Source organism: Podarcis gaigeae (genome assembly GCF_964106915.1).
Source record: "Podarcis gaigeae genome assembly, chromosome: 5".
NCBI classification, from domain to species: Eukaryota; Metazoa; Chordata; class Lepidosauria; order Squamata; family Lacertidae; genus Podarcis; species Podarcis gaigeae.
In genome coordinates this window covers 80,102,316-80,117,359 of record NC_139681.1, presented here as the reverse complement: position 1 = coordinate 80,117,359, position 15,044 = coordinate 80,102,316, and the positions used below count along the sequence as shown (strand labels likewise).

Below are 15,044 nucleotides of genomic sequence, written 5' to 3'. Positions count from 1 at the left end.
GGACCTAAAAGGTGTTGCTGTATGTAGGTTTTATTTTATTTGTTTTTATCTTAAATTTTGGAAATGTACATCCAGTTGGTTTTTTCCTTTAATTTTTTAGGGGGCTCCCAAGAGAGTGGGGCCTTAAGGTATAGCTTGTTTAGCTTATACATAAATCCGGCACTGGGAGATACTATGTATACAGCCTTAAGCTCTTTGGAGACAAATGTGGACAAACAATTACTGTATTTCCTACACAGAAAGCACTTTTTTAAGCATTAAAAAAACACCCACAAAAAAACACCCACTTGTGAATAGATGTATAATACACAATGTGAGTTTTCTGTGGCAGAATAGTGTGAATCAGACCAGAACACCATCTTGTAGTTTGCCTCAAGTGCCAAAATATTCTTGGGCGAGCCCTGCTTCCATCTTCTTTTGGGCCTTTGCCCAAACTTGCAACAGCATGGAATGGTGCAAGCAGAACTGTGTACAGAACTATTTCTAAGAGCACATAAAGGGAACATACTTCTCATGCTTCCCTTTGTCTGCTCTTGTGCATAATATACAGGCGTGCAACCAGGAAACCAGGGGGGTGGAGGTAATCAAGATGTGGCACGCATACACCATTTGAATGGCAATTCCCATCCACTTTGGCAGGGCCGCCCCCCTAAAATACTTCATGGAGGGCTGTTGGTTCCTATGCATGGGCGTATCCAGGATTTTTGTTAGGGGTGGGGGACACAGAAGCTCAGATTTGTATTGCTTTATAAGAGGGGCAGCTGTCCCCCTCCTTGGCTATGCTCATGTTCCTATGGCGATAATATACCGTGGTACCTCAGGTTAAGTACTTTTCATTCCGGAGGTCCGTACTTAACCTGAAACTGTTCTTAACCTGAAGCACCACTTTAGCTAATGGGGCCTCCTGCTGCCGCCACACTGCCGGAGCCCGATTTCTGTTCTTATCCTGAAGCAAAGTTCTTAACCTGAAGCACTATTTCTGGGTTAGCGGAGTCTGTAACCTGAAGAGTATGTAACCTGAAGCATATGTAACCCGAGGTATCACTGTGTGTGTGTGTGTGTGTGTGTGTGTGTGTCCTTGCAAGTAGAAACATAGCAGAGCAGCGACAGGCTGAGCTAAAACATCCCTGAAATGCTACGTTTCCGACTTGCAGAAAGAGGTGGGCTGGCAGCTAGCAGCTGTTCGTATTTTATTTTTATTTTTATTGTAACATCAAGGAACATTTTCCGAAACTGCATTCCGGCGCCCTGAAATAGCACGGGGCGTGAGGGGTAGCGCAAGCGGCTCCTTTCCAAGCGCCTCTTAGCAGCTGGAGCTCACCGTCCCCTCCCCTCGCCGTCTCGCCAAGGCGAGTTCACGCACGAAGAACGTGCCGCTCGCCTGACGTCAGCGCGGGAGGGAGGGGAGGGACTCTTTTTTCCCAGCGCGCCCCGCTCCGTGCTGCGTCATCGGGCGCCGGGCGCAAACGCGTTATTCCGTGCGTGGCCGGCTCCGGGTGCGGTCGTCGAGGCGAGCGTGTTGGTCGCGGTCGTTCGCCATGGCCTCCTCCAGCGGGACTCATCCTTCCCCGGCCGCCTCAGGCGCCTCGCTCGCCCCGGCCGCGTCTTCCTCGGCTCCCCCCGCGGGGATCCTCATCGGGGACCGCCTGTACTCGGAGGTGTCGCTGACTATCGACCACTCGCTCATCCCCGAGGAGCGGCTCTCGCCGACGCCCTCCATGCAGGATGGCCTGGACCTCCAGAGCGAGACGGACCTGCGCATCCTGGGCTGCGAGCTCATCCAGGCCGCCGGCATCATGCTCCGCCTGCCGCAGGTCAGCGCCGGGGGAGGGGGGGCTGCCTCCGACGGGGCCTACCGCGGAGCCCAAGGCCTCGGCCTCGGCTTTGTGGGCGGGGGAAGGAGAGTGAGGGCAGGGAGGCCGCCGCCGCCACCTAAGGGCGCCTCTTCTCTTCTCCCGCCCGCGCTGACCCGAGACGGGGCTCCGTGAGGGGAAAGGAGGGCGCTGGACACAAGATGGCGGCGGATTGGCGACCTCGGCCTGCTTGACAGGCCCGGCGCCGATGCCGCTTCCGGAAAAGGGAGGGTGGGAGGCGTTAGCTGGCCTCCGCGCATGCGCGCTTCGCCTGTTACTAACATGGCTTATCTTCCTGTCTCTTCCCCGCCGGGGGATTGTCTTCGCAGGTGGCGATGGCGACCGGGCAGGTGTTGTTTCACCGCTTCTTTTATTCCAAGTCGTTCGTCAAGCACAGCTTCGAGGTGAGTTTTTTTGGTGGGTGTAGGCAGGCTTAATGTTTTCGTTGGTTGTGGTTTTTTGGGGAGGGAGCAAGAGGTACTGAAGGCCATTCAAACGTATGAAGTGAGTGTTTTCAGCTAGGATTGTTCATCTTGACTCCACTCTTTTGCCTCAGGCAAGGAGTCTCCACAGCACTGTTTCTGGCTTGGGTGGATGTCTTTTTGGCGTATCTCCCGTTAGGGTTAGCTCCTAGCCGTGTTTATAATGTGTTGTGTATGAACTCCTGGGGAAAACAAGTTTCTCACGGCAATGAGCTTCTTTTTCAGATTGTTGCGATGGCCTGCATCAATCTTGCTTCCAAAATTGAAGAAGCGCCTCGTCGCATAAGAGATGTGATCAACGTTTCCCATCACTTGCGCCAGTTAAGAGCTAAAAGGTAAGATCAGCTCCGCTTTTGGTATACACAACGTACCACTGTACACTGTCCCACTGTAATGTCCAAAGGCTGTAGAGGTTCTGCTTGGGTAGGTTGGCTTGATCAGGTTGAAGGTGATAAACAGCTGACATAGGCTTGAATTTTGTTGATTTTGTGTGTTAGTGTGACTTAGTGGATTGAAGTATCTCTTAACTCTAGATCTTGATGAGCTGGATGAAGTCAGGTCTGAGCTAGTATTGTTTGCTTTGCTTTGCTTTTTTGTTTTGTAGTGGAAACTTGTAGTTATCTTTTATTACATGTTAACTCTACTGAAAATGTATATTGGGTCTTGTTGGACCACTGTCCATGTTTAGTGTAGTAGAGAGTGTATAATTGTCTCTGAAGCTCTTAGCAGAAGACTGAAGTTTACCCTATTTACGTTTATAGTAGTGGTTTTGTTGGGAAAGTTGACAGCTTGGTTTGGTTTACAGCATATACCTGTTTTAATGGTATCTTCACGATATAAACAAAGGAATCCTGGAAGCAATGTGCATCTAGAATTACAGGAACAACACTTGTCATTCAGCATGATTGTCTATACATCAGATGAGTCTCAATTTTGTGTGTGCTTTTGTGATTGTTGTAGAGCTATCCCTATTTGTGGGTTTGTAAAGCTTTAAATATAAAGGATTAAGGAAAGATTAAACATAGGAAAACTTGCAGACTATCTTGAATATTTTTTTTTTCTGAAGCTGTCTCTTGATTAATTAGTAAATACGTATAGGCTTGATATCAATGATATCCTCACTACTTAGGGACATTTTTAAGAGCTTTTTTTTCTTTGCCAAATCTTGTGGGGCATCCTAAAAACAACATACAAATATGTTGAGGCATCCTAAAAACAACATACAAATATGTGTCTTACCGCTTAAAAGCATATCTAGGCAAAACAAGTTATTTTTCAGAAAGGTAGATTTAGTTTATACACAGGTAACGTGCACATGTACTAATATACTTTCTTTTCAAGTCTTTTTTATTTTAAAAAGAATATTCAGCTTCATTTGAATGAAACAGTTGCACCTAAGACTTTCTCCCTCACTGTCTAGATTTCAAGTGAAGTTATAATTAATTAATAATATAAATATTTATTGGCCGGCCAGGATTTGAAAAGTAGCATGGCGGGTAGATGAAAAACATAATTCTTTAAAAAAGAAGTCTTCCCATAAAAAACCTGGCATGTCATGTTGGGTGCTGATGTCTTACTCAATTAGATGTACTTTACTTGATTCATTTTTAGCTAACTTAAAAACAAATACTGTCTGAAAAGTCTGGAGGAAGTCAAGTCTATAAGAAATCTTACATTTTTGGCATGCAGGCTCATTTTTTAAAATGGGATGAAAGCATTATTCTGTGCGTGTTACAGTTTTACAAACAAATCAGTTGTACATGTTATTAACTTTAGCTCTTTTTTCCCTTGCAACCGACTATACAGCGACCAGCTACATTTACCAAAGCCTGGGTGATGTGGAGTGGTTCATAGAGATGAAGCTGTCGTCATGGCAACAGTGAGTGACGTATGGAAAATCCCCAAGGAGAAGCCAGTGCTCTGAGAATAGGTCACTGGAATCGGGGAACTGACAGGTTGGCCGTTGGTGAACCATTTGGAAGAACTCCTGTATCTTGTTTTAAGCTTTCATCTTTGCTGTCCAGGTTTTTGTAAATTAGCCAAATGTTAGAATTTTAACTAGCAAATTTAGGTATGCTGTGCTTAATAGTTTGTCTGTCACATTTCAATGCTTTATTTTGTGTATTTAATGAAATCTTCACCTTTAATGTAGTTCACTCAAGTACAATTGTAGTATTTGTTACTAAAATCTAGTACTCGCTGGAAAAAGACTCATTAGAAAAGTTTTTACTTTGGAATGCAAAAAGTGGTTGATGTTGTATAGCACTGACTGCCACAAACACGCACATTTTTGTTTAAGAACATAAATAGCATTTAGTAAACCAAAGTGCTTTTGCTGCTTCCAAGGTTATTCACAATTAGTAAATTTTGTGCACATTCTATATGATTAATGTACAGTTTTGTAACAACTGTAACAACTGGGGAAATAAATACTTTAAAAGTAATAAGCATTGCAGTCATAGGCAGGTGTGCACTAAAAAATCAATATTTTAAGCTCTCTGCAAATGGGATTTTTTTACTGGGAGGAGCAACATCTCATTTGGCTTTGCTTGACTGGAGTAATTCTCAGCACCTCCCGTTAAAAAGGCATCTTTGGTAGTAAGGCTGGGAAAGCTGCCACAAAAGTCAATTGTCAGCAGACAAGAATGGTTGGATTTTTGTCAACAGTACATACTGTTAATGTGAAGCATTTGGAATTAGCACAACATTTGTGCATGCATTGGAGCTGTCACATAATTTGTATCGAAGGCTATGCCAACAAACCAACAGCAGTGAAAACATAACAAATATAATTTTCTCTTTGCTTGTACATATTACTGCATTCCTAGTGGGTCAAGTCACTCTTCTTTAGTATTTCACAGGTTGGGGCTTAGATCCTTAACCTGACATCCTTTTAGGCAGAATTTGAAAGAGTGTCATCATAACTCATGCCATATCTGCAAATATACATGAATGTTGATGGGCTGTTCGATGTAACATCTGGATACATTATACAAGGAATGTTAAAAGTTAGTTACCTTGCAGACTTGCTGCTTGATCCCAATCGTGTGCATGGTTTAAATGGAAGCAAGTCTCACAAGTGAGGATGAAATTAATTGGGAGTAACCTCTGTTGAACTCTGAAGTCGGACTTTGATCTGATATGCACGTGTAACTGATAAGATGTCTACTGCCATCTTAGTAAGAAATGCTTCCCCTTGTTGAGCCATTATTCCAGCGCTGAAGCAGTGGAGTGAAATTTGTGGGAAAGTTTTTTCCTCGGGGCATTATGATTCAGAGAATCATGTTCTTGTCCCTTTAAAATTGTAATAATTACACTTTAACACAACTCTAAATTTATGCAGTGCCATGGCTGCTTTCAGTGCCTAATATTTAAGTATAGCTGATGTAATTCTTGGTTTGATACGAAAGCACCCTTTTTGCGTTCTTATTGTTAATGCTACGGTGAACTCTACACACAACTGCATAAAATTTGTCTATGCCAAGGAAAGGAAGCCTGTCACTCTGCCTGTCCTTTTGTCAGCTGAGGGCATTCTTAAAAGTAGTCTCCCAAGATCCTAGTAACCTGCATTTTCATAGAGAGGGGGACTTCCACTCTTCCCTGACCAGCGTAGAAATGTAGGATAGCTAGCCACTGGGCAGTCTGTGGGCTTACTTGATTTAACTGGACAGGTTGCATAGAGCCGAACAGGAGTTTGGTATGTAGTTAAAATGCAAAAATGTAATGACCACAACCCAGGACTCTAAGCCCAATAATTGACATGCTATCGCAATAAATATAAGATCTAAAAATGGTAGACAGCTAATCTGGTATCTTGAGACAGTTTCTACAATCTTCTTTTGGCTCTATAAGGTGGCATCTATTCCCCCTCTCAACTACTTTTTCATAAAATATTATGGGTTGTCAAGTCTAATTAGATTTGCACCTAAATTGGAAGTAAATTAATTTGCGAAGTTAAAAAGGTATATTTCTCTCTCAGAAACAGTTTAGTAGGGCTGATATTGCAAATATGCGCTTTGAGACATTTAGTAACTTGCACTAAGTTGTGGATAAGGTAGCTGTGCTGGTCTGTAACAGCAAGATGACAGAGTTACATTTGGAACAGGGTGTGCATGATAATGAACATTCCTCTGAGAAGTATATAGTGCATCAACACTCTGCCTTACAAATATTTGAATTAACCTTGGGCAGTATACCAACAAGAAGTGGAAACAGGAAATACCTGTATGTTATGAAGCATCTTTCACAAGTGCTAATATACAGATTTCTTAAGATTTTCTATGTTGAGCACAAGGTAAATTTATATCAGTGCACAGAATCTTACAGGCAGTTTTGCCTAGGTTAGTTCTGTTGCACTACCAAATAATTTAGTGTAGCTAAGCTGTCTTCAGTGCAGTAATGTGCATTTGGTTTTTGGATCAGAATAATCTAGGAAATATATAGTGCAACCTCACTATCAAGTTTTCATGAATGAAGTGTCATTCTACCATAAACAGCTAAAGAATGCAGTTTGAATTGCTTTTATCCCTGTTCTAGTTAAATACAGGTGCAGAATTCAGATGATGTGCTGTAGGCAGTTTATGATTCTTATACATAAAAGAATTTGAAAAACCTCCTTAAAAAGCCCCATAATCTTCAGTCAGTTTGCTGAATGTCAAACATTGTAAAATGCAGTAAATAGTACTGATTGTGTATATAGTTCAATCCCTGTGCATGGTGCTTTAGAATATAAGAGGACACATCACTACCTGAAGATGTTTACAATCTCAACATAGAAAACAATGGAAATGAAGGTAGGGGAATACACACACACTGCACACAAGCAAGCTAAAATATTTTAATATTAAAATAGTATTCTCTGTGCATCTTTACATAGAAAGGCATTGCTTGTAGATAGCACATAACTAATGAGAAGAGACTTTGTTTTAAGGCTATCCATAACCAATATAAATTATTTATACATAAAGATGCTTGTAGAAGACTCCATAATAATGCCACAGTAAAATATTTTTAATTTGCTCCTTGCAAGATATTTTAAATTTAACTAATGGAGAACAGTATAATGTTGCCTCAACTGTATTAACAAACTAGGTTATGTGCTTTCTTAGTGATTTGTGACATAGATACAAGATAAAACAGATGATTAAAGGGATTTAGAGGTAGGGGATATGTTCATCATAATAATAATTTATTGCTTATACCCTACACATCTTGACTGGTTTTCCCTAGCCACCCTAGGGAAATATATAAGAATATAAGAAACATAACGAAACATCAAACATTAAAAACCTGCTGATCCAGGGCTGCCTTCAGATGTCTTCTGAAAGTCGTGTAGTTGTTTATCTGTGTGACATGATGGGAGGGCATTGGACAGGGCAGGTGTCACTACTGAGAAGGCCCTCTGCCTGGTTCCTTGTAACTTCACTTCTTGTAGTGAGGAAACCACCAGAAGGCCCTCTGAACTGGACCTCAGTGTCTCGGCTGACCGGTGGGGGTGGAGACGTTCCTTTAGGTATACAGGGCCAAGTCCGTTTAGGGCTTTCTGATAACATAGTTCTCGTTACTATAGCATAGTATTCATTTTTTGTTTGTTAGTACATTTAAAAAAATAAGTCTACGTACAATTTAAGAAATCTAAATTATTCTGTGATCAAGATAAATGACTGAAGCATAACTTTGTTTTATTTCCCATGCATAACACGTTTATTTTTACAGATGTTGAAACTATAGTGGTAATTTGAATGATGAATTCACTATGCTCCTTTTCAGAGTGGAATCTTCCCAAAAGACATCACTAGGAATTACTTGGAATTTAGCCTTGTATATCATCTCTCTTATGTGAAGTGAAATGTTTTTGAATGTGAAATTCTGAATGTTAATAGGAAAACTTTTTAAAGTTAACATAGTTGTACTGAATTAGTTAACTTGGACAGCACAAGATTAAAGCTAAAACTTGTTTGCAGGAGTTTAGAATCTGGTTTCTGTTGCCATTAGTTGGTTGGAAGGGAAAACAGAAAAACCGTTGTCTTCGATATAGAAAACCGTTTTGACTCTATTTCTTACAAACTGTAGGACTCCAAGCCCATTGATACTTGATCAGAACTACATAAACACCAAAAATCAAGTAATCAAAGCAGAAAGGAGGGTGCTGAAGGAATTGGGATTTTGTGTTCATGTCAAGCATCCACATAAGGTGAGTCCACGAAAGTTTCTTCAATATTGAACTGCAAAAATGTCTTGATGGTGACAGGAAAGGTAAACAATTCGTAAACATGACAACCTGTATAACTCAAGAACACATGCCTGTTTCTAGGAAGAGGGTAAAACTCCTAATTGTAAGCTAAGGTTAGGGGGAGTGGAATTTTGAATTTTCATCAGAAATGGGGGTTGATAGATTATGAGATTTAAGACTTAAGTTTGCCTTGCTTTATGTTCAAGATGGATGTGGGTACAGATGTTCCTTAACATTTAAATGGTGTTTTAATTGCCTTTTTGTTTTTCTTCCTCTCTCAGATCATTGTTATGTACTTACAAGTCTTAGAATGTGAACGTAATCAAACACTCGTCCAAACAGCCTGGTAAGTTTTCCTCTTCTTTCTCTTAGCCAGGAAAATAGTAGCAGAAAAAAAAACAAGCTTGGTGTCCAATATACCAAAGAATGAACTGTAAGTTTGTAAATGCTTTGTGAAATGTGTGTCGTTGCTTGTTTTCTGCCTACTATTTTCGTGGCTTTCATAGCACATTTTCTTGGAGAACTCAATTTAACTTTGTTCTTTTTTCTACTCTTTGATTAAAGGGTAGCCTCTGATGGTAAGTCATAGAACTCTGCCCTCTGCACCACAGCTCATGACCTGAGGATGGCCTGATTGGCTGCCTCTCTCTCCAGCCAGTGCAGTGCAAGCTCTCAGCCAAGATTTACTGAAGTGGTCCATATCCATCTGGCAGCATCTTCTAGTTCTGTCCGGGTGTCAAAAGGATTTGTATATCTGATTCTAGAAGTATCTGTTCAACATACATATGAAATGTGTATTTGTTTTCCTAGTTATTCTAGTTATGACATGACCTGTCAGCATAAATGGTAAAGTCTAGCTGTAGCACAGATTCTTAATTAACTGCTTTTCCAGTTTTGTCTCAATTTGGATTCTAGTGGTTGGGGGTTTTTTGGCGGTGGGTTGTGCATGCAGAGGGACTAGCACATGCCTAACTATTTACTGTTTTGTGTATTGAGCATATTTTTCGCAACCAGCAAACATCCACAGTAGATTAGTTGGCATGTTTGGAAGTCTCGCCCTTATGTTCAGAAGCAAAAGTTTATTACTAAATTCTGAAATAACAATTTTGAGTACCAACATTTTCAGTGATTAAGAATGTTTTTAATTTGTTAGAACTTGACTTCACAGAGTTTTTATAGTTTATATTTGTATCTCATCTGTATAGATGTCATTCACTTTGTAAAGTCTTTGCAGCCTCTCTGCACATGGGCCGTTAAAAGTCCATGGAAACAGCTGATAAAAATGATTTAGCAAGTTCCAGTCACATCCCACTGTTTTTAGTAGATGTGTTAAGCACGTACTTAAATCATTCCCATGACATAATTGGAATGCACAAGTGCTTAACTGTTTACAAAAATAAAATGATGCTAAATTGGTATATAAATTTTATGAAATGAAGTACATATCCTGTAGATCTTGTTTTTACATTGTATCATAGGAGATGCATTTAGCTATTGTAGCTGTTAGCACTAAATAAAACATACTGATTTGTTTGACAAAAGAATGAATTAACAATTTAAATATGTAGTTAGACTTTTTTAAAGTGGTCATGTGAACAGATGATTTTAGAGTTAAATCTTAGTTGATGGACACTTCATAGAATAATCATGAGTTACATGATAGTATGTAAAGCCATAGTGACAACTTGCATAGTGACGACTTGTGGTGATAAAGATTGAACTCAAAATAAAACTCAGCTTGTACTTTCCTGAGTTCTAGAGAGATGACAAGAGCCTGTATGTTGGAATGATCCTGGGGCATTTGAGGCATTTTGTCTTTAAGACTTATTTTGACGTTTTGGAATCTAAATTAATAGTATGAAGGTGAAGAAAAAATAATAAAGTAGATTGAGTCTCCAACTTCATGTTTTTGATTTCATAATGGGCCTTAGAACTTGGAACAAATTCACATTCATATTTTTCAGGAATTACATGAACGACAGCCTCAGAACCAATGTGTTTGTTCGATTTCAACCAGAGACAATAGCATGTGCTTGTATCTACCTTGCAGCTAGAGCTCTACAGGTAAGAATTTGTCTTCTGTTTTCACTCATACCTTTATCTCAACAATCTCAAATAAAACTGTCTAGTTTGAGATTCTGACCCGCTTTTGTAATAATTTCTCCTCCAGATTCCTTTGCCTAACCGTCCCCATTGGTTTTTGCTTTTTGGAACTACTGAAGAAGAAATTCAAGAGATATGTTTAACAACACTTAAGTTGTATACGAGAAAGAAGGTAACTGTCTGTACTTGCAGGTGGGGTGAAATGTACTACATACATGCTAAAAGATGTGCTCTTTTAGGGAGTTTGGGGGGGGGAGTGTTGCAATTTCTTACACAGAAATATTTTTAAATTTATATCTAGAAGCCTTCACCCCACATCAAGTGTGTAGGAGTGTGTGCTATACTTTTGAGAGGCTCTGTTTTGATTCCAAACTCAGCCATGAGAGGAGGGTCTGAACAGCCTGGAACAGAAGCTGTGTATTCCTGGGAGCAAATTCAAGCAACCCTGATGCAATTGCTAAGTTATATAAATTCCAGGACTCTGTGCTGCATGGAAGCTGCTAGCATGCTGTGATAAAGTAATTTAATTTTAAGCTCCATTTTGGCAACTGACAAGGTTTAGTATTTTAATTGCTTTTTAAAACTTGTATTTTATTTTGTGTGTCTCTTTGCCCACAATCGAAAGGAAGGGTGGAATAAAAAATTAAATAAGATACTTTGCTAAAAATCAAAGAGATACATGTGTGTGTTTATATGCCCACTCTGGTTCTCTTTGCAGCCTAACTATGAATTACTTGATAAGGAAGTTGAAAAGAGAAAAATGGCACTTCAAGAAGCTAAACTAAAAGCAAAAGGATTAAACCCGGATGGAACGCCAGCCCTTTCCACGTTGGGAGGCTTTTCACCTGCTTCCAAGCCCTGTAAGTTTTTTGTAACAATGTCCACTTGATTCTGCGTCTACTTACTTAATTCTTAAAAGAAAAATCGGAGCAGAATTAGGAGTCCCTGAATGTCTGACTGAGCAAATATTACAGCCTTTATATACAGGCATCTCCCCACTTACATGGTGTTAGGTTTCCAGGTACTGCGTGGATATGGGAACTATAGTGGGGAAACACCCTATAAACCTTTGGAAACCCCTTTGAAAAGCCAGCAGTACTTGCCAAACTGGCATGAATGGTGACTGTCTTCCTCATTACCAGAGGACTCCACTAAACTCCACCACAGCTGCTCCCACCAAACCTCCTTTTTCAAATTCTCAGCACTCCACAGGCCTCAAGAGTCTGCAAAAACTGTCATGGGATTGCTAGCTGTTTTTCTGCTCTTTTTGTGCCATTCTTAAGAGTTTAACTTGATTTATTGAATTATTTACTGGCACCACACATATATACAGTCATGCACATGTGGTAAGATACCTGTGCTAATCATTTTAAAGATGAAAATGAATTAAAACTACCTTAGAAAGAAAATTTGGGGGGGTGACATCTTATAGAAGTAAGAAATTAAATGTAAATCTGTCGTGTGATCAGAACCTTGTTTGATGCCATTTGTAGAAACTTGCATTAGCAAATTCACTATAAAGTATAATGTCAAGAGTTCTGTTTCTTCAACATTCTTACCATAAGTTATTTCAATTAATAGGCTCTCCAAGGGAAATGAAAGCGGAAGAGAAATCTCCGTTGTGCATCAATGCAAAAATTATCAAAAAAGAACCAGAAGACAGACAAGTGGTTTCCAAGAGCCCTTACAATGGGTAGGTAGCAGTCTGTAAAATATGATTTATTCACTTCATTCTAAGTTGTATGTCGTTATATGCATTTGTAAATTGACATGATGCTTACTTTTTAATCCAGTATGAGAAAAGAGAGCAAAAGAAGTAGAAGCAGCAGGAGTGCTAGCAGATCAAAGTCAAGAACAAAGTCACGGTCCAGATCCCATTCCCCAAGGAGACAGTGAGTATTTAAATAATGGTTAAATATAACTTAAAATATGCTTTCCTTCTCCTATATTTTTCTGAAGGGAAGCTTAGTAACATGAAAATAAAGAGCAGTTAAAGGCTTCTAATGTGAAAATATCACACCTGCTTTGAGACAACATACAAAGTTACTAAAGCTGTTTGAGTAACGTTTATGATTAAACATCAAAAGTTGGCAACTTATAAGCTCTTGGAACACTGAAATGAAATAATAAATATCACCACAGTCAGCTTAAATATGCAATAAAAGCAAGATTATCTTTTGTGGATTTGGTACATGCGACCTAGCCACTGCTGTGCCAGTAAACTAAATTTTGTCACCCTACTTAACTGAAGAAATACTGCATGAAATAACATTTATGGGAGTTTATGTAGCCCTGGGATTCTCCCAAGTGGACAGATGCAATAACACATTCTTGCACCTAAGAAATCACGTCTGTTAAAATTTGAAAGCAATTTTTATATATTGTAGACAGATACAGATATGAGTGAGAGAGAATCTCAGGTGTCTGATACGGTTTTCTTTAGTAATGAGGTGGGGTGCTGTTTCACATACTGTAGGCAATAGATAATTTGTGTATTGGGACAAGTTTAATTTTTATTTTGCAAATAGTACAATTAAGAAACAGTAACAAGATACAGCCCCTCCAAAAACCCAGCACAAGTAGTAGGAGGTGATCTCTCAAGAGAGTTATTTGTGAAAATTAGGAACAAAAGACCATATAGTGTCAAATTGATTAGATGTAGATGCTGTTTCACATTGCGTAAGCAATAGACAATTTGTATGCTGTGCAAGTTTAAATACTGTGCTGTTTTGCATTTTAAGTTACAACAATAGACGGAGTCTCTCTGGAACCTACAGCTCAAGATCCAGAAGCAGGTCACGTAGTCACAGCGGCAGTCCTCGGAGGCATCATAATCATGGATCACCACATTTAAAACCCAAGCACAGCAGAGAAGAGTTGAAAGGTGCAAATAGACACGGTCACAAAAGGAAAAAGTCTCGCTCCCGTTCTCAGAGCAAATCCAGGGACCACACAGATGTTACCAAGAAACACAGGCACGAGCGAGGACACCACAGGGACAGGCGAGAGAGATCTCGCTCGTTTGAAAGGTCGCATAAAGGAAAGCACCACAGTGGCAGTCGCTCAGGACACAGCAGACACAGGCGCTAACGGGGCAGACTGAACTGTCCTTTAGTTACACTTGCATATTATACCATGTGCGGGACTGTTTGAAACTTGAAAAGAAGTCAAATTAGGATTTGATTTGAAGCCCAACACCTTCAATAAGTAGGACTTTTTAAAAAAACGGTGTTGAATTTTTGCACATAAAATACCTTAGCAGTATCAAACTGATTTAAAACAATGATCAGGTTAAATTGTATGTGTTAGAGTTGTATCAATATGAAAACTGGAGAATTTGTTTCTGTACAAATGTACCTTATTTTTATACACGCATACTGCAGACATTTCTATTTAAGTATAGTTATTTGTTTAAAATAATGGTGAATACTTTCTTACACTGGTTTTAGTCTGCATGTGTGAAAACCTTTTTACAAGAAATAAAATATACCGACTGTTCTTTTTTTTTTAACTACTCTGTTGAATACCTCATTAAATCATCAAAATGTGGAATTTTTCATACCAAATTGCTTTAACTCTTTAATGCTTGGTAACACAGACACAAATCTGCTTCACTGGGGCTTGTTTTGAGTTAAATGGTATAGGAGCTTGATGTTTTACAAGTAGCATGGCTTGATTATTTTTCAGAGTATAATTCAAGGAGTGAGTTGGATGGAACTAGTCACTAGACTTTCGTGCATGTAAATGGCCAGTAATTATTTCCCTTCCTCCTCATCCCTACTTAAACTTCATATTAGTGTTTTGCAAGCTTGCTGCTCAATTGCAGTAATAAAAAGGACTACAGCCAGTCATCATTGCAGCTTAAATACAAACTTAAAAAGCTGTTGTGCTAGTAATAGGAAGTGCAATAATATTACAAGATTTTTAATTCTTGGTTTTTCATGACTAGGAGAAGAGGATGGCCATAATATGTTCTCTGTCCTGGAACAAATACTGTGGATCTATTGTAGCTGTCCTGAGCTTTAACTTTCAGAGAGTCTTTCGGTAGCAGGAAGAGGATCCCCTGTATCTTATTCCTCATGTCTTATGTCCTTTTCTGCCACAAAAAATGTTCCTAATGGTGACCTGTAAACATGCTACCCTTCCCAGCTTGTACAGGAATTTATATGTAGAATTTGACATAGTTTTGAGGGGATTTGGCTTATGTGTAGAGACAATAAGGATAACACTGTCCAACTGGAATAGAGATGGCACACTAACAAATTATTTTGACTACGCCAGCTCGTTCTGATTTTGTTCTTGGCAGACCACTGCATTTCCTTTAAAGCCCCTATTTGGAATGCCACTTAGACTTTTGAATTCAACCTCAGCTGC

General features: G+C 39.6%; 1 protein-coding gene across 1 annotated transcript; it reads left to right on the top strand.

Annotated features, from left to right (window-relative positions):
- Window positions 1–1,385: 1,385 nt before the first annotated feature.
- CCNL1 (cyclin L1) lies at window positions 1,386–14,236 on the top strand. The gene is made up of 11 exons (XM_083738998.1): window positions 1,386–1,814; window positions 2,183–2,257; window positions 2,561–2,670; window positions 8,408–8,528; window positions 8,849–8,913; window positions 10,532–10,631; window positions 10,738–10,842; window positions 11,389–11,530; window positions 12,252–12,363; window positions 12,464–12,562; window positions 13,412–14,236. Exons 1-11 carry the CDS (start codon window positions 1,539–1,541, stop codon window positions 13,758–13,760), a joined length of 1,554 nt encoding a protein of 517 aa, XP_083595124.1. The 5' UTR covers window positions 1,386–1,538; the 3' UTR covers window positions 13,761–14,236.
- The last annotated feature ends 808 nt before the right edge of the window (window positions 14,237–15,044 follow it).

Bases quoted from the DNA above. Each gene is read 5' to 3' on its own strand.
- CCNL1 (XM_083738998.1), top strand. From the start codon at position 1,539: ATGGCCTCCTCCAGCGGGACTCATCCTTCCCCGGCCGCCTCAGGCGCC. The intron at 1,815-2,182 runs GTCAGCGCCGGG...TTGTCTTCGCAG, and splicing joins TCATGCTCCGCCTGCCGCAG to GTGGCGATGGCGACCGGGCA. The intron at 2,258-2,560 runs GTGAGTTTTTTT...CTTCTTTTTCAG, and splicing joins TCGTCAAGCACAGCTTCGAG to ATTGTTGCGATGGCCTGCAT.